This window comes from Molothrus aeneus, chromosome 8, assembly GCF_037042795.1.
Source record: "Molothrus aeneus isolate 106 chromosome 8, BPBGC_Maene_1.0, whole genome shotgun sequence".
Lineage (NCBI taxonomy): Eukaryota > Metazoa > Chordata > Aves > Passeriformes > Icteridae > Molothrus > Molothrus aeneus.
Window position 1 is genome coordinate 3,287,817 of NC_089653.1, and position 23,823 is coordinate 3,311,639.

The following is a 23,823-nucleotide window of genomic DNA, read 5'->3' on the forward strand; positions in this document are numbered from 1 at the left end:
AAATAGAAGCTCAAAGTGTGTTTTTATTATTAAAACACCAAGAGCTCATTGATCAATTTTATTGATTTTCATGAAAACTGGTTTCGTGCAGGTTCCTGACCCTCAGTTAACTCCTAATTCTCTACTTTCCTCACCATGTTCAGGGCTTGGAGTGTGGGAGTTCAGCCAAGGGAATCTGAGGTTATTTTGGGGTAGGGAATTAAATATTAAATCCCAGCCAGCAGTGCTAAGGGATTGATTTCAGGGCAGGAAACAGAGATCTGTGCCTGCTTGTCTGCATCTCATTTCCATGGGGACACAGGGTATCCCCACAGCTCTGGGTGCCATCACCCATTTCTGGGGCTTTGTTTTGTCCCCTTTTCCCCAAACCTGCAGGCTCACAGGGAAGTGGGGAAGAGCCAGGCTCTGTGCTGCAGCCAAAGGGAAGCCCCAGCACTGCCCAAAATCGCCCCACTGCACTCTTGGTTGCACTCACAGGCTGGGGTGGGTCATGGAAACTCTGAATATGCCTTAAAAAAAACCCCAAATCTACCCCTTATTCCACCTATGGAAAAAGTTATTTGTGGCATTGGTGCTGCTGGAGCTCAGAAGAGGTGAAATGTGGAGAGCACTGAAAGGGGGCCCACAGCTGCCTGAATAAATGGTGTCAGTGCCTCTTGCACCTGTGACACAGAGGAGGAGAGAGACTTTATTCAAATAATATTTGTATATATTGCCAGAGGAGCCTTGCCCACGGGCTCCAGGCTGCCCCACTGCCCCACATCATTTCCCCAGGATGTTGCAGCCTCAAGGGCAGTGAGGACAAATTGTCCCAGGGTGGGACCTGCCCTGAGCCCCTCCCTGGGAGCTCAAACCCAGACCAGGGGCATTTCTACCCTCCCCCAAATTTCCTTTGAGTTCCCCCCTTGCTGCTCAGGAAGCCTTGAGCACAGGGCAAAGGAGGGGATGCTCCTTCCTCCGCACCAGCACAGCCTGGGTCACCATCACAGAGGATTTTTGGGCCACTTTGGGAGCCTGGCTGCGTTGGCATGAAAGCAGTGAGGGTTTTAATGGCTTTTTCCCCCTTTTTTTCTGGCTGCACTGTGGGGGTAACGTGGCAATGGGGCTGTTTGTAGCTGTGCTGCTGCCTAATGAGATTATATTTGACATGGATAATTAATTAATGGATTATTAATGCTTCTGCTTGCCTTCCCCATCCCTGAGGGTTTGGGCTGTGCTGTCGTGTCCTTTCCAGGCTTTTCTCTGCAGCAGATGTGCTGCACTCATGTTCTTGTCCCATAGCAAAGGTCATGTTTAAGGGTGTAATTAAAACATTTTATAAATTGAGGCACGATTAACCTGTAACCACTGGCTGAATGGTGTTTGCTATTCATACAGGGACAAAACCTCTCTTTTAAATCCCTATTAAAACCTATTTTAATATAAATACTTCCCCAAAAAATAGAAGAAAAGCTTTTTGGAATAGATTAAAACCCCTGTGACTCAATCCATGGGGTATTCCAGGTCAAAACCTGCCTTGGAACTGGAAGCATCCCCATATTTCTTTCCCCTGTGAGGAGGTGGGTACAGAGGTTCTTCCTCACTGCTCAGCCTTTGCCTTTGGGTGGAGCTTGCTTGGTGGGAGGAAAATGTCAGTGGAGCTTTGCACCACGTGTACCCTTGGCTGGAAGGCTGCCTCCTTCCAGAGAAAGCAAAGCTTTCTGCCAGAAATCTTTTTTTTTTTTTTTTTTCCTGGGAGAACAATAATAGAGATAAGAAATAAATATATAAATCCTCTGTGTGGGTGGTGACAAGGTGGCAAGAAACTTTATCCCAACCCCACCACCTCTCTGTGAAATTCTCCCCAAATAAATGGGCCTGGGAGATCACATTTTTTCCAGACTATAATTTTTTAAAAATTTTATTTTAAAAACGTTTAATTAGTTTATTATTTTATTTTTATTATTTATTTATATGTTATTTTTATTTATTTTATTTTAATTTTTTAATTTATATTATTTATTTTATTTTTAAGGTTTTATTTATTTTATTAAGTTTTTATTTATGTTATTTTTATTTATTTTACTTTTAATTTTTATTTATGTTATTTGTTTTATTTTTAAGTCTTTTTTGTTTTATTTTAAAGTTTTTATTTATGTTATTTTTTTAAATTTTTTAATTTATATTATTTATTTTATTTTTAAGGTTTTATTTATTTTATTTTAAAGTTTTTATTTATGTTATTTTTATTTATTTTATTTTAAACATTTTTATTTATGTTGTTTATTTTATTTTTAAGTCTTTTTAATTTTATTTTAAAGTTTTTATGTTATTTTTATTTACTTTTAATTTTTATTTATGTTATTTGTTTTATTTTTAAGTCTTATTTATTTTATTTAAGTTTTTATTTTATTTATGTTTTTATTTATTTTATTTTAAACATTTTTATTTATTTTATTTATTTTATTTTAAAGTTTTAATTTATTTAATTTATTTAATTTTTTTTTTTTTTATAATTTTAAATTTTATTATAATTTTCTGATTCTTAATTTTATTTAAAGTACAAAAATGCAGCTGCTCTTGGCCAGATTCTCCCTTCCTGCATCTTTGCATCAGACAGGGGCCCTGGCAAAGGGACCTTGGGCTTCACAGAGGCAAAAGGAACAGGGCTGCTCTGACCTCAGCCAGGGATTTTATTCCTCCTCCTCCTCCTCCTCTCAGGGGTGAGTAGCAATCCCTGGAAGCTGAACTTCACGTGTCTTTGTGTTTTTTATCCATCCAAAAGGGAAAATGTGCCGAGGAGCCAATATTCCACTGGCACATGGGGCTGCAAGGGGAAACCTGCCACAGCCCCAGCCAAATCACTGCAGCTTCAGGGCTGTGTTTTTCCCAACAAAAATCCCATTTTTTCCTGTTTTTCTGCCCAGCTGTGGCAGCTCTGCCAACTGCACCCAAGTCCCACAGCCATCAGCTTTTCAAGGCCCAGCTCAGGAGTGTTTCCCTTTAATTTTGGTGAAAATTGAGGCTGTTTGGGGCTGGGGGTGATATAATTTCTATTTACAGCAGCAGGGAAGAGGCATGTGCTGGCTTGGGGCCACCACAAATAGCTCTGGACATGAGAGCTCTTGAAATAATATTAATAATAATAATAATTTCCATGTTTTCCTTGCTGGGATGTCCCCCTCCGGCAAAACCCCCCGATGAAACCTCTGCAAAGGGAGCACATCTGGGTTTCATTCTTACAGCTGAAGAATAGTAATTAAGATGCTTTTGCAGAGCCAGGGCTTGAAAAACTAAAAATAAAAGCCATCCAGGCACAATACCAGACCTCCAAGCACCAGAAATTCCCTTTTTCCCCCCGTTTTCACCCTCCCAGCTCCACTGGACCCCTGGGCATGGCCAAGCCCCTGTTCTGGGGAGCAGGGGCAGGAATAAATCATGGGCTGAAAGGGGATGGTGCAGAGAAGTGGGATTTTTGGCTAAAAACCCAGAAGAGCAGTGGCAGTGCTGACCTGTGCAGAGGGTGGCAGCAAGGGGAGGATTTCCAAAGCTCCAAAACCTACGGACATCATGCAAAGAATCAGCCTTGGCTTTTTTTATTGCAGCAAAATGTGCAGAAACCACGGATCCCAGGCTTGGAATGACTTTCTCCTTCTATTTCTCACTTTTCTGACATGAATATTGCAGGGGAAGGGAAAAAAAAGCAGCTGTTTTCCAGCCCTCCACCACCTCAGGGTGCTTCTGGCCCCAAGCAAATGAAAAATTAATTTTCCCCAGCTCGAGCTAAAAGAGGAGATGGGGCTCAGTGAAAGCACTCTCTGGCTGGTGGGGGTCATGCTGGAAAAATATCTGTGGGTTGAGGGAATGAGCAAGGCCCTGGGGACTGGGAAATGCTCAGAAGTTCGATTTAAGAGGTCAAAAAGGAAAAGAAAAAAAAGAGAAGGATTTGGGGTTTACATGGCAGTAAGCTTAATTTTAGCAGGAAGATGATAAAAAATTAATGAGGTGGTCAATGTGTGGAGAGGGAAAGGCTGTTCTGGGGGAGATGCTGGGCAAGGTTAACCTAGTTTGTACTGAGCATCCGCAGGGGGAAGAGAAAGGGAAGGGCTGGGAATGCCGAGGTAGCAGGGATGGATGAATCCCAGGTGCCAGGCTGTGCCAAGCCCCAGAGCTGAAGGGATGCCAGTGGGACTTTGGTCCTAAAGAGAGGCTTTGACACCCTGCTGGATCCCATGGATAGGGTGCACACATTTTGTCACGTTCACATTTTCTGAAAAATCCCTTCGCCCAGGATTTTTCTCCTGGGAAGCTGAGAAGCCTCAGAGAAAAAAGAAAACAATAATTATCTCATTTTCTTCTCCTGTGTTGTGCTCAGCTGGAATGTGTTTGGAGATTGTTTATCCAACAGGTGGTTGTTTCATTGGGTTCTGGTGTGAATTATTTGGACTTATTGGCCAATCATCTGTGTTGGGACTGTGGAGAGAGGCAGGAGTTTTCATTATTATCTTTTTAGCCTTCTGTAAGTATCCTTTCTGTGTTCTTTAGTATAGTTCAGTCTAGCATTCTTTAATATAATATAGTATCATAAAATAGGAAATTATCCTTCTGAGAACTTGAAATCAGATTCATCATTCCTTCCTGCCACAAATACAACGTTTCCCTTGGAGGCCACGGCCACCAGGGAGCTTCCAGGCTCTGTGCTTTTGGCAAGGAGGGTTCCATGGGCTTCCCACCCATGGCAGCAGGAGCCCCTCACCCCAGTGACCACCTCAGTGCTGCTGACCTGGAGCTCAGCATCTGCTGCAGCTGTGCTTAGAAAAACAGAGATTTTGGGGTTATTTTCTGCTTCCCCATGGTGGGGACGCGGCCACGCCGGCGCAGCTCTCCCTGCGGCGCGGTTCCTAGAAGGAGAGCAAGTTTTTCCCTCCTCTTTTCCAAGGCTCTGCTGCTGACAGTAGGGGCTGGAAGCCATCCAAGGCTGTCAGTATAAATCTCACTGACCTTGTTTCACCATCCCTTAACTCGCAGCTCAGCCAGGACCGGCGTCGGCTTCCACTTTCTGGCTCATTTATCCCTTTTCCAACTTTACAGTTTGGGTTCCTGAGCTTGTCTGCTCATCCCTGGGTGGGCAAGGCAGTGAGGGGGGACTCCCAGCCCCTAGAAAACCTCCCAGCAGGGCTGCCAAGGCAAACATCTGGCAGGAATTTGCAGATGCAGCTGTAGCTGGGGAGAGGCGATGCTCGGAGGTGCGGCGCGATGCAGTTTGGTGGGATGAGGGAAAGATGCTTCTGTCTGCATTGGGCTGAACACAGGGCTCTGATCCCAAAAAACACTGCCTAGGTGCCATCAGAAGATGAGCCTTGGTAAGATTTGAGCTCTGTTCCCTCCATAATGTGCCTAAACAGGAGTTTGCTCCTCTCCAGAGGTTTCTTGCTGTCACCCTTGCTATCTCCTGTGGTAACTCGGTGTCATCTTTGCTGTCCCGTTGCTTCCAGGGGTTTGGCTGTAGTGCAATGGCCTCGTGTCTCAGCTGTGGGATGCTGGGCTCACTGGGGAAGCAGGGAGGATGGCAGATTTTGGAGATGTGGGATGCAGAGCAGCTGGCCATGGGGAGAGGGTTGGAAGGGATGGTTTCCCACCCTGGCTGGATCAGCTGCTTGGCACACCCAGCTCTCTCATCTGGGTCCTGGAAAAAGGAACTTGGGTCCTCTCAGAAATCCACAGCATTGTGTGCTAAATCCTTCATTTTCCAGCTCCAGTGAAGCCTCATCTTTAAAGTGTTGTGCTGATTCCAGTGGGTTTGGGGCCTTGTGGAAGAGCTTTGCCAGTGGCTGCCATTGTCACTTGGTTTTGTGACAGCATCCAGAATCTTTGGCATGCTGGCAGGAAGAGTTTGGTGGCAGGATATATCAGAATTAGCGTTTTACCCGGGCCAAACTTGCAGATAAACTGATTAACCAGGGGGAAAAACTTTCCAGGATAAGAAAAGCAAGACATGGCCAAAAAAAAAAAAAAAAAAAGAAATGTTGGCTTGTGGAGGCTCCCTCCATCTTTGGAGGTCTTAAAGTAGGGATTAGGGAGAGATCTGCCAGGAATGATCGTGCCTCGGGGCAGCCGGAGACCAGATGATGTGTCTGTCAGCTCCCTCCCTCCCTGCCTGCCTCCAAAATCCGGGCTCCTGCTTCTCCTGCTCCTCTCCTGGACCAGCACAACACCTTTGTGACTCCCCTTCGAGCTCTTGCACTCCTAAAACCCCCCCCCGCAAAGAGCTGAAATCCTGGGAAAGGAGGGTTTTCCGGGCAGGGGCAGCTGTGGAGAGGGAGGGGAGGATGCTCAGGGGGTTTTCGCTCCCCTCCTGCCCCGGTGCTGCAGCAGCGGCTGCTCCCTGCTCTAATCCCGGGGCAGCTCGGCGTGGCTGAGGGATGAGGTCATGCTCGCTCACCCGCAGCCCGCCGTGCTCCGGCTTCCATCCCTCCCTCCCTCCGCAGGGCAGGGTGCGATTGGAGCCTGCTGGGGCTCCCGGTCCCCGCACGGTGCGTTTGGGATGCTTCCCCCAGCAAACAATGCCTTGCTCTGAGCGGGGATGCGAGTGGGAATCGGGGAAACAGAAACTTCCACAGACACTGGAGGGTTTGATCTGCAGCCTTGGGAGAAGCTTGGATTGATGTAAAAATACAATACACAGATATTAAGCAGAAAAACCATAAACTTAGGTTTCTGTAGTTGTAAGTAAGAATATGCCTTAAGTGAGAAACTGCCCTGATAAAATGGTGAAGGGTTTATAATGTAGAAAACTGCATTGATAAGATGGTGAAGGGTTTATAATATAGAAAACTGCATTGATAAGATGGTGAAGGGTTTATAATGTAGAAAACTGCATTGATAAGATGGAGAAGGGTTTATAATGTAGGGCTGTGGTTGCATGGAATAAACTGAGAGTTTAGAAGTTATAATGGAAGCATGAGTGTGCATGTGAGTTAGAAGCCCATTAGATAAAAATATCCACAGTGCAGTAGAAGTTAGTAAAAGTGATAGGTTGGAAAAGCAAAATGAACCTTGTGGCACCTATCCATTGGTGTAGAAAGCTCTATATTGCCTTGTAACAAAGAACTTGTGACTACTTTGAGCTATGGCCGAGTGCTTGCTCCTCTAAAACCTCACTGCCTCTGAGACTGATGTTTATCTGAGCAATAAATCCTTCTGAGCCTGAAAATAGTCCCATCCCTTCATCTCTAGCAGTGACAATGATCGATGTGTTGCACCTGGGTGGGGATTAGCATCAGGTAAAATCCCTGGCTGTGCCCCCTGCCCATCTTACCTGTGCCAAGGATGCTGAGCCATCCCTCCCAGTGCTTCTTCCTTCTTCCAGCTGCTTTTAAAACCTCAGACTAACCCAAACAGCTGCAAAACACTCTTTTCCCCTTCTTCTGCTTTAATTTTTTTTTTGTTTTTTTGGTGATTTGACCACTTTTTGCCAGAAATCAGCCCGTGGCGAGGAGGTGGTTGCGCAACCTGAGCGCAGGGGCAGCTGTTCCAGAGCCTTTTGGATTAACAAACAGAAGGTTGAAATCTCTGGGAAGAAGACATGTGGTGAGCTAGAGCTGGAAATACAGCCCTGTCTTCTCACTCTGGTACACCCCCAGCTCCTGGCTCCCAAACTCACGATATTATGGGCAGAAAAGCCAGTTTAGGTAATTGATGGGGAGTGATATGATTTTATTAGCCCTAATTCCCTTCCCTCCAGGAGGTTTGCACGACTGAGCAAAGCAATCAGTGCTCATAAAGGCACAAAAATAGACCCAATTAAGTGGGTTTGTTAGGTTTTGGGGTTTTTTTGTTTGTTTTGTTTTTTTTTTTTTTTTTGTTTGTTTGTTTTTGGTTTGTTTGATTTTTAAGAAATCCTTCCAGCCTTTTGTGAAGGTTTTTCCAGCCCTCAAAATCAAGATTAATTGTATTTGGGGGCCAATAGCTGCATCTACTGCTGGTGGAGGGGATTTGGGACATTTCACCTGGGCACTGTCTCTGAGTGGTACCTGGTGGGACATGCAGGGCTTGGACACTGCAGCACTCCAGGATGGCCAGAAAATGGCACTGCCAGATGAAAATCAGGCTTTGGGAATATTGGCTGGAGCTTCCTGCAGGAAAAGGAGCCCGATTTGGGGTTTTGGAAACAGCAGCTGTTGTCAGCTTTCTTCTCTGGAAGCTGGAAGGAAAACCTGCTCCTCCCCAGGCCTAGAGGTCACCTAAATAATGGGAAAGTCCCCAAACCCATGTCACTGGTAAATCTCCAGGCTGCAGAGGGAAGCCTTGAGTCATAAGGGATTCCAGAGTGCATTATCCATGGAGGAAATGGGGGCACGAGATAAAATAGCACCCAAGGAGGGGAAAAACAGGAAAAGGAGCCATTTGGACTCCAAAATGGAAAGGAAAAGGTTCAGCCTAAAGTCAAGGAGAAGGGTGGGACAGAGTTAAAGGCTGGGAAAGGCAAAGCCAGGAGACAAAGAGGAGAATGGAGGAGCCAAAGCAGAAGGAAAGGACAAGGGGAAGTTGCCTTGCTGCTTCTCTTTTCATCCTCTATTACAAGAACTGGGAAGAAAAAGGCTGGAATAAACGAATTTTTCTGACTTAAATGATGGTGTATTGATAGAGATAACACCAAAATCCACACTAATATTATTATATGAATATTTCAGGCAGATAAGGCCACCACTTAGTGTTACTGTGTGGGTGACAAATGAACGTCTTGTCATCTGGGAGCCCACGAGATCCCCTTGGAAATTGCCTTTTCACCAGGTCCAGCATGTCACAGGTACTCAAGCATGTTTAATTATTACCTTTAGAAGGTAATAAATGAGGCAAGCTGTGTGTCAAGTCCTTGCCATTGTCATTCAGCCAAGCTTTTGCTGCCAAAGCCAGAGATTTGGTAACATCAGGGCAAGCATAAAGGTCTAGAGGGACTGGATGAATTCACAGACCTTGTGGATGAAGAAATAGTTTTTTGCCTCTGAAAAACAGTAATTAAATGATGCTTTCCAGAGCTGTTCTTCACAAGTAAAGCATGCCTTTTATTGCATGTTTCCTCATAAATCTATTCAGCCAAACTAAGGGCTCATTCCAGCTTTGATGCTCCAGCGGGTGCGTATCTTCCAAAACATCCGAAATGCTCGGAGCACAAATTCTTTTTCTATCTCTTCTGCAAAGAATCTCTTGCAGATCATTTCTCCTCTTTAATTATAGATTGCACAAAGCAACAGAAGCATGAAAAGACTTAGAGTGGGAATTAAAATCTGGTTTTCTTCCAGCTTGAAATTCTCTACTCAAAGTAAGTGTATTCCTCTCTCCCTTTGGGGGAATCCCATGGCTTTAGCTACAGGGAATTTTGGATTGGATTTTGATCACTGCAGCCTCAGCTTCTCCTCTTTGCCCCAAAACCCAACCCAGTTACCCAGCTGGAAGGCAAGGCTCTCCCCCCTCCTCTAGAGGGATGCTCTGGCAGCAGAACACAGGAGAGTGGTGCCTCACCAGAAATGGCTGCAGCAGGAGCATCTCCAAGGGGTTCCCCATCTCCACCTCTGGATCCTCCTCCTGGCACCCAGCAGCCCCACCATCCACCCACACCTGCAGGGGAGGTAAAGCAGGGCATTTTCCCAAATGCTGATCCTTTCCTACCATTCTGGGCATTGCTGTGCTGATGGGTTGGGAGTAAAGCTCCAGCTGGGGTCCTACCAAGGAAATCCAAACCCAGAATCCCAATTCCTGACGGGAAGCTTGCAGGCTGGCATGTTGTTTTCCCTGCTTGCCTTTTCCCTCGTGCTCTGGCCTGTGTGGCAGCTTGGATGGCAAGTTCCTCAAGGCAGGAATCACCTCTTGGGAAAGGTTTTGGGTTGCTCAGTGAAACCCCAAGAGCCACTGGCCCCATGGCAGTAACATCCCAGCACAAGCAGCACAAATGGTGTTACTGGTGTTCAGCACAGCCCCCTCCCTTCTGGAGCCCTGTCCAGAAGAAAAAATTAGCTGGACACAGCAAATGGAAACAGTGCCAGGAGGTTTGTTGCTCTATGCAGATGGATGCCCCTGGATGCCTGGAAGTGTCCAGGGCCAGGCTGGACAGGGCTTGGAGCAACTTGGGATAGTGGAAGGTGCCCCTGCCTGGCAAAGGGGTGGAGCAAGATGATCCAACCCAAACCATTCCATGGTTCCATGATGTGGGAAGCCCTTTTAGCACGGTGCTGGGTTTGTTGAGTTCTGCTGAGGTTTTTTAGGGGAGTAGTGGGTTTATTTGCCCCTTGTCAGGGTGGTGAGGAGGAGGAGCCTGAGGAACCACGGCACATATTGAACTGTGGGGTCCCAGCTCTGGAGCTGTGGTGATGCCCTTTGGAAAACCCAAGGAGTGTGGGTTTTCCTTGGAGAGCCAGCAAGAGGGCATCCAGGAGCAAGGCCAGCATCTCCTTCTGACTGTTTCCTCCCAAAAACAGGAGGACAGGGAAGAAAGAAAAATTAAATGGGATCATGGAATGATTTGGGTTGGAAAGAACCTTAAAACTCATTGCTTTTCAACCCCCTGCCATGGCCAGGGACACCTTCCACTACCCCAGGTTGCTCCAAGCCCCATCTAACCTGGCCTTGGACACTTCCAGGGATGGGGCATCTTCAGTTTCTCTGTCAGGCATGTTTCCACATCTGGAAAACATCCCAGCTGTTTCCAAACGGGATGTTTACCTCCAGCTCACGCGGCGGCAGCGCCCTGAGCTGGGGGACGATTTGGCTCTCCCTGTGGAGCATCCCCTCCGTGCGGGGTCCCGCTGCAGCGAGGGGCCGGGGGGTGGGACCGGGGGACAGGGGCAGAGCCGGGGGCACTCCCCGGCTCCCGGCGCGTCTCGCCTTTGTTCGGGCAGCGCTGGAGCCGGGCGGCCGCGGGGCGGGGAGGGATGGGGAGGCGGGATGGTGGGAGGGAGGAAAGGAAAAGGAGGGAGGGCTGCCCGAAAAGGCTTTTTTTTTCTTTTTTTTTCCTTTTTTTTTTTTTTTAAATCTCCAAGAAAAGAACGATCCACAGGCAACGCGAGAACTTTCCCCCCCACACCCCACTCCCCCAACACACCCCCCCGCTCCGCGTCTTTAATAAGAAAACTATGTTTTAAAAACAATTTTAAAAATTCAAAGAAATTAAATTAAAACGAACCCGACCTCCCACCCCCTGGCCCAGCAGACCCGGCCCCCGGCCCGCCCCACGCCGCCCGGGAGGCGGCAGAAGCGGCGGCGGCGGCGGCGGGAGCGCCGGTGGCCCCGGCGGCGGCGGCGGCGGCGGCGGGGGGAGGCGGTCGCCGGGCGCCGCCCGCCCCGCATCCCGCATCCCGCCGGCCCCGCATCCCGCCGCCGGCCCCAAATGGATTATCTGCGGCTGGTGCTCTCCTGCCTCGTCCCCCTGCACGGCTGCCTGGCCGCCGGCAGCGCCCCAGGTACGGCCGCTGCCCCGGGGGGCTGGGGGGCTGACAGGTGGCTGCGGGATGGGGAGAAGGGAGCGGGAACCCGCTGCTGGGGGGCGAGGTTTCAATGGGATTTGGGGGAGATGGAGGCTGGGCGAGAAATAGTTGGCGTGCTTGGCGTGCGAGGGGACGTCAGCCCGAGTTCCTTCTGCTACGCTGGACGCACCCGCTTAAAACTACAAAGCGGAGCTGGCTTGGGACGGAAAAGCTGCTGTGGGGTTCGTCGGGCTCCGAAAGGTTCCCCCGGCTGGGGTGGCCCCCGCGGTCCCGGCGGGATGCTCCGTGCGTGCCCACGGCCCCTTTGCCTCGCCGCTGTCCCCGCAGAGCTCCTGCTGTCCGGCAAACTCAGCGAGTATGGAGTGATCGTCCCCTTCAGCACCGACTGCCGGGGCCGCTTCCTGTCGCACGTGGTGTCCGGCGAGGCGGCGGCGGGGCTCGGCCAGCCCGCCTGTGCCCCGGCCCCAGCCCCGGCCCCGGCCCCGGCCCCGGCCCCGGCCCCGGCCCGGTCCCGGTCCCGCCGCGTCCCCCGCAGCCCCCCGGAGGAGCCCCCCCAGCGCCGCCTGCTCTATTTCAACGTCACGGTTTTTGGGAAGGAGCTGCACCTCCGGCTGAGCCCCAACCGCCGGCTGGTGCCGCCGGGAGCCGTGGCGGAGTGGCAGGAGGATTTCGAGGTGCTTTTCCGGGAACCCCTCCAGCAGCGGTGCCTTTTCACCGGTGACATCTCCGGGATGCCCGGAGCTGCCGTGGCCATCAGCAACTGCGATGGGCTGGTAAGCTGGGGGCAGGTGGGGTGCTGTAGTGGTTTTGGTTCGTTAATTTCGAGATTTTCTGGTTAGTGTGCTAATGGATGTGGTGGGTTTTAGTGCTGGATAATCACTGGTGTGCTTAGCTTTTTGCCTGTGAGGTAGGATTAGGAGAAAGGTAAAGTAAGCTCGAAACTTTTTTAGAGTATAAAGAAGAAATTATTAACAGGAACTAAAAGAAAGAGTAATAAAAATCAGAACAAAACCTTCAGAACACTTCTCTTCTTCTCACAACATTTTCTTCTCGCTGACAATGTAAAGAAACAAAGCATAAAATTGTCACTTCCCTAAATGCTTCCCATGCAGGGCCACCACAGGTGCTTTGTGTGTGCTGCCTGTGTTTTGGTGCCGTTTCCTCTTAAGAGATGAATCCTGGTGTCCTGAAATCTGATTTTTTGGTGATGCTTTAGATGTCTGTGCCATATGTTGCCCCTTAGGCCTTGACAGCAGCAGGTCCCCTTTCCCCTGGGTGTTACCTGCCTGCTCCATCAGGGTGGTCCGTGCACCAGTATTTATTTAAAAGGCTTGGAAAACTTGCCAGCCCTGTGCCTGAAGTGCCTCCTGCCCAGATGCTGTTGCCTCCATGGGCTGTGCCCAGCCTCTGGGACAGGGACCCACACTCATGGTGATGCTGTTCCATCCTTGCCCACCCGTGTTTTACCTTGGGACTGCTCCAGGAACTTTTCCGCTGTGTTTCCCGCCTCTTAAATGATGCTGTGTGAGCTAGAGCACCTCCTGAAATCACTGCTGGCTGCAGTCTGGCTCCCACCAAGCATCTTTTTGCAGAAGGATGTCTTTTTCTTTTTTTTTCTCCCTAATCACTCAGGGGCTCGGAGGCTCTTGGCTTTCTGAGCACAGTTCAGCATCAGTAACTTGCTGCCACAGCGCTTTAATTCCTTTAAATGGCTCTGTTACCTCATTATCCCCAGCATCTGCTCTGCCTGTGGGTTCCCTACCTTTGATACGCTTGGGGAAGCGCTTATTTTTTAATACCCTTGGCCTGTTGCCCTTCAGATTTCCTTTGAGCCAAATTAAATCTTGTTTTAGGTGCCAGAGTTTGCTGTTTTCTCCTGGTGCCACTTAAACTTACTGCTGGGTTGGAAGAAGTGCCTTATTTTGTGCCTTTTTTAAAAAAAAAAAACCCTTTTTTTATATATTTCTTTTTTAGTTGCTTTATTCTGAGAGCTCCTTAAGCCAATTTTGGCCACCAGCACAAACAATTTGGCATTCCTTTCTTTTTATACAGTGCCTGATGCTACTGTACAAGCGGAAATGATAGAGCAGCACAGCTAGAAATACGTATTTCGCCTACGTACAGGAATTAAATTTTTTTTAGCATGTAATCCACACCTTTTGAAGCGTCCTTTTGGGAATGGGCTGAGGCTGTGGACTTGCAGACATTTCTCTGGGACACGGATCGTGCTGGGGCTGGCCAGTGTGGGCAGGCTTGGCAGCTTTAAAGGCATTTCCTACAGAGCCAGTGCCGAGTCTGGAGCAGAGAGCAGGCTTTGGAGCGTGCAGGTTCCCTGGCAGATCTCATTCCCTTTGGCATCACGAGCCAAAGGATGCTGGAGGCCATTGGCAGCTGATCTGTGTCCTGCTGTGGCACAGCTCTGGGAGTTTTCTTCCCCAGAGCCCGCTCTATTGTTGGTGTCAATCCCAAGCAGGCTTTAATTTAACTTTTCCAGGCTTTCCTAGGCTTTACCCCCACGTTTTCCCCTTGCAGCCCCTTGCACCCCTTGTTGGTTGTCATTCTTTTTGCCCTCGTTCCAGCTGGGTTAGGGTGTAGCTTGTACCACAGGATGCTTTTCCATGTGGATTTATGCAGCCATATCCTGCCACCCATGGATAAGCCCACCCTTTTAAGCCCGTATAAAGGAAGAAATGGCTTTTCCCCCATGATAAGGATTTTTTTTTCTATTTCCCACAATAAATTTATTGCTGGGTGGCCAACAAATCCATATCCTGGCTTCCACCAGGAATTTCCAGAGCTGGTCTGGTGAAGGACACGAGGCTGAGGGGACAAGCAGATGCTCAGCTCCCTTGTGATACATCCAACATCACAGTTGGTTTCTCTTTTCCATGGGTTTTCTGGCTGTATGGCCCTCTGTCTTAAGTGAGTCTGACATCTTCAGTCTGCTCAGGATCTCAGCTTTGGAGGAGTGGGGAGATCAAGAGGATTCCCTAAAACCAGTGAAAAGAGCTTGATTTAGGAAACAGCAAGAACTGGAACTGAATCCTGGTTCTAGGTGTGGATGGGATGGGAGGATGATGTTGATGACCTGAGAAGCAGCAGAGCACCTGGGAGGAATGCACGTGGTCAGGAATGTTGCTGATGAGCTGGAGGAAACTCTTCCATGAGCAGGGACCCTGGAATTGCTGTGGACTTTTGCTGGGAGTTGTCCATGACCTTTGGAAGGGGGCTGTGGCTTTTGCATCCCGGGATAGCGCGCGTGGGAGGCGCGGGGCCGCGCTTGGCTGCCGCTTCCTGGGCAGAGGAAGCGCTCCGGGATGCTGCGGATGAGGGCTGTGTACACAGAGAGATTAGGCCGTGTGTAAACGGAGACTGAGATTATAAATAACAGGGGAGGGGAGTGCAGGAGAGGAAGAAAAAAACCCCAAAACCTGAACCCAACTCTTGAAAAAGAGAGTCCACCCAAAGTCTTTCCTAAATCCATATTTAGCCGTGTAAGCGAGCCGATGCTTTTCCCAGATGCCAAAGCCGTGGCACCTTTCCATGGCTGTCGTTCCCTGCAGGCACCCACGCGTGAGAAGCTGGCCTTGCATATTCTGCAGGGGTGTCTCGTACCAGGGTGGGAAGGTGCTGTGGCCCATAATGTAATTTCAAAGCTGATCTAAGCCACCAAATTCCTGACTGGTAAAGTAGCGTTAGGCAGGAATCTCCGCCGGCGGACACGTCTCGCTGCAGTGGAGGCATCCCAGATTATTCCCTGTCGGCTTCAGCAGCGTGTGGTCGACCTTGCTTCCTTCCTGCTTTGCTGGTTTGCAGGGATGGGTGAAGGATTATCACCCACAGACACCATATTTGTGTGCCTGGCTTTGCCCTGGGGTGATTTTGCCGTAGTGCTGCAAACTGTAGAGCCAGCGTTTTCCATCCCCGTGGCCCTGGCTTGCTTCAGATGGGTGGCAGCAGATAAGCAGGACACAAAAGCCCTCAGAAACAGTAATTAATGGGGAACAGAGGGAGAAACAGCCCCTCAAAATGATGCCCCACTGAAAAAAGGGTGGCTTGGTCTTCCAGGATTTTCCTTGCAGTTCCTGAGCTGTAGGGTTAATTTTGGGGAGGAAAAGGGTGCGAGATGTCCCTTTGGTCACATAGATCCCACTGGCCTCAGCTGGTGTGGGTGTTATATGGATATGAGGGCTTTTCTCCCAGGTGATAATCCCAGGTTCTGGCAGTGAGATGCAAACCAGGCCCTGTTTGGGCTGAAAACCCAGTTAATTAATTAGTGCCCAGCGTGTCTTCATGTTCTCACTCCACCAGGAGCTACATTTGAGCTCAGGTCAGCTGGCAAAGCCTGGTCTGTAGCCACCCCAAAAACCTCTCACCTTGGCACAAAGAGCAGGGAAAAGGAGTCAAGGAAAGCAAAGTGTTGTGTTTGATGGGCTGCAAAGCCTGTGCTGCAGAGAGGCATGAAAATAGTGATGGAGCACCTCTGGACCATGCCTGATGCCCTCTGGATGGAAGGGGAGCGCTGTTATCTGTGGTGTCTGTGTTCACACTGCCTGGTTTTCTAGGACTTTTTGTCCAAATTATGTGTGAATCTTAGAGGAAAAATACATACTGTACATGCAGCTGGATTTCCCCCTGCTGATAGCTTCCCTGGTCGAGTGCAGCAGCTTTATTAATTTTTCCACATCTCAGCTGGGTAAAGTGTCAGAATTTCCCGAATTCCTGTGGGAGTTGGAGCTTTTTACCCAACAGTGGAGGAGGAGTTTCTTACTCAGGGTCCGGGAGGTCCCCCTTAGTGAGGCAGGAGTTCATCTCTCCCATAGCCTGGGGAGGCACAGGAGAGCTGGAGAGGACACTTCACCCTCTGTGAGCTGGCAGGAGTGAGTTTGGTGTATTTTGTTCCCTCTTTCCAGTGGAATTGTCTTTAAAGGGCCATTTTCTAGTTGGGAAGTACCTTCACTGAGAGCTGCAGACAGCATCTCATGTTAGGAAAAGCAGTGGTAATAGTCCCGCCAGTAGATTTACTTTTATTTGGTATTATTAAACCAAATTAAAATCAAGGGTAGGAAGCATATGGCTAATTGATCACTGAGGATGGGATTGAACTCTTGGAAAAAGCCCAAGAGAAGCTGAGTGGGACTTTTTGGGTGGCATCTGACCTTTTCTGCTGCCTCTCTACTGTTACAACCCTCCCAAAATGCTGAAATACAACCTGAGCTGCTCCTCTTTGTGAGCAGGCAGGTTGGTGCATGCCTCTTGCAATGGTGTTTTTTGGCTTGTTTTGGTTTTTTAATTTATTTTTGTGAATGTCAGGGTGACCACTGCAGCTTCTGTTTCATTTCTTGGGCTGCTCTGATCAGATGGACACAAAATCCCAGCATTATCCCCTTCGCCCTCGGTCATCCCCAGAGTCAGCAGCGTGCTGCATCCCACCTATGGGAGAAAGTCTGGGCTGCTTTATTCCTTGAGCCAGATATAATTAGTCACGAGCTGTAGAGCAGCTCAAACCCAAGTGGGCTGTGGCTTGGGACCAGGCTCTTTCAGGTTTTAATCCAGCACAGCTTTCCTCCAGCTGCCTGACTCAGCAAGTCCCGGCTTTGGCCCTAAACCCATAAACCGGCTTTGGGGTGCCTGGCCCCGAGTGAAACGCCCCGTGGCAGGGCTGGGAGGGGTAGTGGTGTCCCAGAAGAGCTCCTCCTGGGCCAGGGGCTGCTTCTGCTCCTCTCTTATTGCATAATGAAGGGCAATGTTTTGGAGCTGGAAATGAGGAGAATTTCTTCATGGAAGGGGTTGTGAGACCTGGGCACAGGCTTGTGTTCCCTATTCCTGGAGGGATTGAAAAGATGTATAAATGTGGCACTTGGGGATGTGGTTTAGTGGTGGCCTTGGCAGTGCTGGGTCAATGGTTGAATTTGATAATCTTGGAGAGCTTTTCCAACCTAAGGGATTCCATGTTTCTGTGCTCTGCCCCATCATCATGGCCTCGCCCAGCTGTCACTGAACCTGACTGGTGGTTTAACTCCCTGCCTTGTTCTCTGCCTCATCACCACCACCCTGCCTGGTGCCCCTCGTTAAACCTGGCTGTGTTCTTCATCTCCTTGGCTGAGGGTGGGGGGCACAATCCCTGGCTGCCCTGGTTTGTCTCCTGTGGGAAGACCCTGAGATACATGTGTCAGGCAAGGACTTGGATTCCTCAGGAAGGAGGTAAAACAAAACCAGCCAAAACCCCACTTTGCAGTGGAGTTAAGGAGTTAATGAAACCCAAGTGGAGCAGGAAGTTTGGTGGAATCCAACAGAGCCAGATTGGCCATGGCCTGATGAATCCAATGGGATGTGAACATGAAGGGGACCCAAAGAACCAGGCGGGTTTGGAAGAGCCCCAGCCTCTGTCCAAAATACATCTCTGTATATATTTTACTTTTATTTGATTTGATTTCATGAGGACCATTCCAACACCCCAACATCCTTATGAGGACTCACTCCAGTAGGTCCACGCTGCTGGAGGCTTTGCTCCAAGAACAGATCCAAATGTTCTGCTGGTGCTTTCCAGGCAGCCCTTCAGCAGCGGGCAGCGCCGGAGGAAGGAACGTGCGCGCGCGCCATGGAGGGAGCTGGGAAAAATGCCGAGCTGGGGGGGCTGCCCGTGGGAGAGAAGCCAAATCCTGGTGATCCTTTTCCTTGCCCGAGGTCTGAGCCGGCCGGCGCTGCGGGGTGTGAGCGCTCAGGCTGATGTAAGGGGGATTTGATGGGAGCTTGGTGTTAATTAGGAGCAGGTCGGTAGCCAGGACAACATTACCAGCGATGTTTGCCCTGTCATTCATCATCCTTGTGTTTGGGAGGTGGAGTTGTAATGCTTTCCAGCTTCTGCCCCAACGGGATTCCCCTCTGTTAATTCCCAAGTACTTCGTGGGGCAGAGAGAATGGTTTCTCTTTCCTTCTTCTTGTTGCAGCTCGTCATGTCAGTGAAATGGCAGATATCCTAAAGGCACCGCAAGAATGGAATGGGGAGGGTTCAGGGAGGCTCAGGAGTGTCTTGGGAGCCCCTTCAGCCTTGTATCCCTGAGTTCAGGGTTGAGCACAACTCATAGATGAGGCAGAACAGACTTTTGTAGCCATATAAGGACAGAAATTGAATTGCAGCCAGGTTGGGTTTTTTTTGTTGCTTGGTTTTTCCTTACTTTTTTTTTTCCCCATCTACAGAAGAAATTAAGGGTTGTCATAGATGAACATGGTATTAGAACCATCCTGGTGTCATGGAGTAGGATCAAAACAAGATTATTTGGGATGCCTTTCCCCTTTGTGTGTGCTGTGCATTAATCTTTAACGAGCGCACTGAGTGTGTATGTCCCCCATCACTTACATAAACCCACACCGTTTTTCCCCTCTTTTCCTTGTTTCTTTGTGGAGTCCAGGCTGGCCTGATTCGGACAGACAGCAACGAGTTTTTCATCGAGCCCCTGGAGAGGGGCCAGCAGGACACAGAGGAGCACGGCAGGGCCCACGTGGTCTATCGGCGCTCGGCCATCCGGCAGGACGGCGCCGAGCCGCCCCACGACCTCCACCCCGAAGGTAGGGGCTGCTGGGATACAGTCTATCCCAGCAATTGGTAATAAATATTTCACCTGGGGAGAGGATTTCTCCTTCCACGAGCCCTTGTATATCTCACCCTGTGGCTTTAGGCTCAGTTTAACTGCTAAAGTCAAGAAGAAGGAAAGGGAATGCTGGGCTGGAGGTGCCGCAGCCTTGCTTTGATCACCTGTGTTGTGAGAGTATTGAGGTAGTGGAAGTTGTTGTCCAGAGAAGCTGTGGCTGCCCCCGGATCCCTGGAAGTGTCCAAGGCCAGGCTGGATGGGGCTTGGAGCAGCCTGGGATAGTGGAAGGTGTCCCTGCCCATGGAACTGGGTGAGCTCTAAGGTCCCTTCCAACCCAAACCATTCTGTGATGATTCTACAAAATGTGGCCTCGATTTGACTTTTTCACAGTTGATAGAATCATTTAGTATGGAAAAAACCTTTAAGATTCTCGAGTCCAATCATTAACATGTCTTTTGGTGCTGGTCTTCACAATTCAGAGCCATTCAGACCTCGCCTGCCACTTGGGCGAGCTGGACCAGCAACCAGCTGGACCTCAACATCCCGTTAGAGTTAAATCTCATATCTGCTTTCCCTACTGAATTCCTGCTTCTATGGAGCATCACCATGGTGTCAGGTCACCTCAAATGCTCGCTCTTTTCCTGCCCAGGGCCCGGGGTGCAGGTGGGTGAGCTCCCGAATTCCCTGGAGCTGATGGCGGAGCGGCTGGGGGACGCGGAGCGCAAGCGGCGCCACGCCAGGAAGGACGACTACAACATCGAGGTGCTGCTGGCCGTGGATGACTCCGTGGTGCGCTTCCACGGCAAGGAGCACGTCCAGAACTATGTCCTCACCCTCATGAACATAGTAAGGCTCGGCTCTGGGGGATGTGGATCCCACCCTTCCCTGGGTTTTAGTACTCTTCTGGTGCTGCGAATCTGTTATCCTGGGAAAAGAAATGGGTTTGGGAGGGGGAGCAGTGCTGCAGGAAGGGCTGTGTCTTCACACCGCTGGCTCTGGTGTTTAATAGCTGTGGGAATTGGAGGGATGGAAAGCAGAGCCCTTTGATGTTCATCTCCATCACCTTCCCCTCGCCAATGGCAGGGTTTGGTGTGTTGGTGCTGTCACTGTCTGTCACCCGAGTCCAAAAGTTTATCCTGGCTGAGAACATTTCCTCCTCATCACTGAAGTCTCAGGAAATGCTAGAAAAGAGAATAGTCATGGCTTACTTAGTTAGAAATGACCATATCTGTAATTTGTTTTGCAGTGATGATGTTCATGATTTATTCTGAATACTATTTGTTGGTAGAGGAAATATTTTGATATGTTTTCAGGAGCTTTTTGGAAACCTGTGCACCTGGGTAACCATTCAGGATATGTTTGAAAAGGAGTTTAGAGCAGCTTTACAGTTCCTGCACCCTTTCTCACTCCGAGGCACAGGGCAGCCTGTGGTGGTTCCTTACACCCCTTTTCATTCCTTTCTAAGACAAAAACATCCAAGTCCTGAGAGATGTGGAAGGATCAATATTTATTTATCCAGTCATCTTGAGGGAGGTTTGCTCCTCCAGCACCTGAATGTCTGCAAAGAAGGTCTATTCTCAAGGATCTTTCTCTCTCCCAGTTTTGTTTTGTTTTCCATGCTTTATTATCACCTCTATTTATTTACTTTTCTTTAAGTGTTCTTTAACATAGTGGTGGAAAATACTCAAAAGGCTCAACCAGCTCTGGAATGGCCAAGTTATAAAGATGCTTTTGGGTGCTTGGTTGTTGCTTTGGACATTATTTCTGCCACATGGCCGGCAATGAAGGGAGAAATTATCAGCATGGGTGGGGGAAGGATTTGTGTGATTAGAGGGTGATGAGGTGAAGGATGAGTGAAGTGGCTGGTCCTGAATAGGGAAAGTGTTGCAGAAGCAAACACCTTTATCACAATGTTTTATTCTCTGGCACATTATCCCGATGCCAGTTGCCCGAAGCTCTCAGCATCACTTAAATTCACTTTCTGAACATTAAATCCTCGGGCCAGGGGGAAGCCACCGGGTTCCCTGCTCTGCCCTCCGGCTCTTCCCACGTTACGGGGGTCGGAGATTATGTCATTTTTCCTTTCCGATCCCAGGGGGGGAAGGGGGGTCGGGATGGCCAGTTTGAGCGCCCGGGGATTGTCAGCTCTAATCAAAAGGTCGGTTTTCAGGCGCATTTCATGGTTCCTACCCCGCGGGCAGGACTTTTCAGGGAGTGAATGCGCGGGATGCTGCGCTGGGAGAAGGGAGGACCCGCTGCCTATTCAATTAAAGGCGGCGCTGGAGACTTTATTGAGGGGGGGAAAGCCCCAGGATAATACAGGCAACAAATACTTCCCCCCAAGTATTATTTCCTTCTATATATTCTCCCCCCCACCCCTTTCCCCTTCTTTCTTTCTGGTTTTTAGTGCGTTTTCTTTCCAGCTTTGCCGTGACCTCCGTCCGCCTCCTCTTCCCTTGGCGCCGCCTCGTTTCCTTACCGGCTCAGATTGCCTTAAAACACCCGATTCAGCAGAAAAAAGAGAGTCCTGCTTTCTGGCCTGGGTGGCAGAGGGAGGGAGAGAGGAGGAGCCTGCTGGGACCACACAGCTGAACATTAATCCCATTAGTTGGAGGCAAAGGGAAGAAGGATGAGAGGCTTGGCCAGCCCTCTAACGAGGAAAGGACTTAACGAGCTGGGCTGGAGTACGTCAGGGAGCCAGCTGGGAAAGTTTTCCTGTCTAGGAGCTCTCCTATCAAGATATAGCCCAAGGAAAGGGGGCAACAAGTTTGGATGTAATGATAAACTCTGCTGGCTTTTCCTGAGGTCTCCACTGAGGGCTGAGGGAGCAGTGGGACGTGCATCCCTTCCCAGCGCTGCTGTAGGTAGGGTCCCGGGGCTCTTCCCAGGACACAAAACCCTTTATTGGGAGCTCTGTGTCGGCTGAAGCTTGGTGATAAATGATTTGTCACGGAGGAGGTTTTTTATGAAAAGAAACAAACCGCACAGCCCTTATTTCATTGCCAGCAATGTGGATGCTTTTCAGTGAAGGGTGCTGTGTCCATCCCGGGAGGCTGACATGAGGATGACTGCTCCTTTTGTGCACCTAAGAGCTTCGCTGCAGGCAGCCTGCCTTCCCTGCTAGCTCCCAGCCTGCATTCCCAGCCTGCCCTTCCCTTCTTGGCTCAGATGCTGCCCAGGAATTTGGGGTCAGGTTGGAGTGAGTGGGAAAGGCACAGCTCCCCCTCTGCCATCAGTTGCTGAGCTTATCTCTGCTCCGAGCTGAACTTTTCTGTGTCCACCTAACCAAACCTGGTCTGTTGGACTCTTGGGATGAATGTTTGGTGATGTGGTGCCTCTGGAAAGCCATTCCCCTCTCTTGCTTGCTGCCTGTGGCAGGGGTTGTGATATTACAGAAGGAAAATTGGGATCCCCCAGCCGGGGTGGCTGCTGAGATCAAGGGCTGGGAACCAGGAGGGGATCCTGCACCTTGGAAAAGGAAGAGGAGAGGAACTATTCAGTGCTCAGTTCTGCTTTCCAGTCTCTTGCCTTCAGGGAGTTGGGCTTGGTTTTCTCCTCCAGACTTCCCACTGCACATCCCTGATCCTTTCAGGTCTGGGGTGGCTCCACTTGGAGGGGAGAAGCCAAGCTGTGGCTGTGTTAAACCTAGCCCTGGCCTCAACTGGGTTCCTGGGCTTTTGTCTGATATTGCCCATGATTTGGTTAAGGATGCAAAGGTTCTTGGTGTTTTCCCATTGTTTCGGGTTACTAGGGAAACCCCATGAGTCAGAGCCCCTCTCCAGGCTGGGACTTGCCTGGCTCCAGCTGAAATTATTGTTCCCAAGGGCAGAGCAACAAAGAGTGCTACTGAGACCCCACAGAAGAGGTGGTTTGGGAACAAAAATTAAACCTCCAGCTTTAATTTTAACCTGTGTATGTTTTTTTCCTTAGGTGAGGGGTTTATGAGACACTTCCATGGTAACTGATAATAACAAAAAACCTCTGATGTCTCTCAAGTGTCCATGTACTTTTCCATACCCTCTGTATAGGCTTACATGGTTGTTGCTATTTTTTTGGGACAACATGCCTTGTTCTGTAGAGAGCTCTGATCAAATCTACTCTTGCCCTGGCAGAACAACTCTCCCCTTCCTCTCTTCCTCCCCACAGATAATGTGGGTCAGCCCTCAGAGAGGTCACATCATGCATTATGCAAGCCCAAAAATGTGGTAAGGGGGACTTTCCCCTCCCTTCCTAACCCCCCCAGCCCCAGCAGAGAGGCTCAGGGTGAATCCACCAGAATAAAAACCAAGCGAGGGAATAAAAGAAAGGAGTTTAAAGATGACTTGGCTGTTCCGAGTAAGCGATCCCGGCGTTTTGAAATGTCAGCTGTTCTGCTGGTTTGGCAAATTCTTCTCGTGTCTCTCCCTTTGTTTTCCTTCCCTGAAGAACAGCGAGGTCTAGACCTCGTTGCCAGTGCGGTTTTGCTGTCGGGATCTCGCGTCTGGGGCTGCAGGCTCGGGGCTGGCCAGGGTTTGCAGGGATTTGGGGAGGCAGCCTGCCCTGCTCTCAGGTTGTAGCGTTCCTGTCACTGTAAAGGCAGTGCCTCTGCCTCCTTGGTGTTGCAGGGCTTGGGGGCAGTCCTATGGGGTGGTTGTTCCTGCTGGTTTGCCCTTAACTCACAGCAAGCCTTAAGGGCTGGGCTGTTCATAGGTGGGAAAATTCCATTTTAATTGAAAGAGGAGAGCATTTCTTGCCAGGTGATGGTGTGAAACAGGCTGAGCATGGATGAGAGG

The 23,823-nt window shown here is 49.6% G+C and overlaps 1 protein-coding gene across 1 annotated transcript in view; it reads left to right on the forward strand.

Moving 5' to 3' along the window:
- The first annotated feature begins 11,362 nt into the window (after positions 1-11,362).
- Positions 11,363-23,823, forward strand: part of ADAMTS14 (ADAM metallopeptidase with thrombospondin type 1 motif 14) — a 31,508-nt gene continuing 19,047 nt past the window's right edge. Inside the window, exons 1-4 of the mRNA XM_066554252.1 lie at positions 11,363-11,435; positions 11,787-12,232; positions 18,872-19,028; positions 19,701-19,897. Coding sequence (XP_066410349.1) covers positions 11,363-11,435; positions 11,787-12,232; positions 18,872-19,028; positions 19,701-19,897 — 873 coding nt within the window. The remainder of the gene's footprint in view (positions 11,436-11,786; positions 12,233-18,871; positions 19,029-19,700; positions 19,898-23,823) is intronic.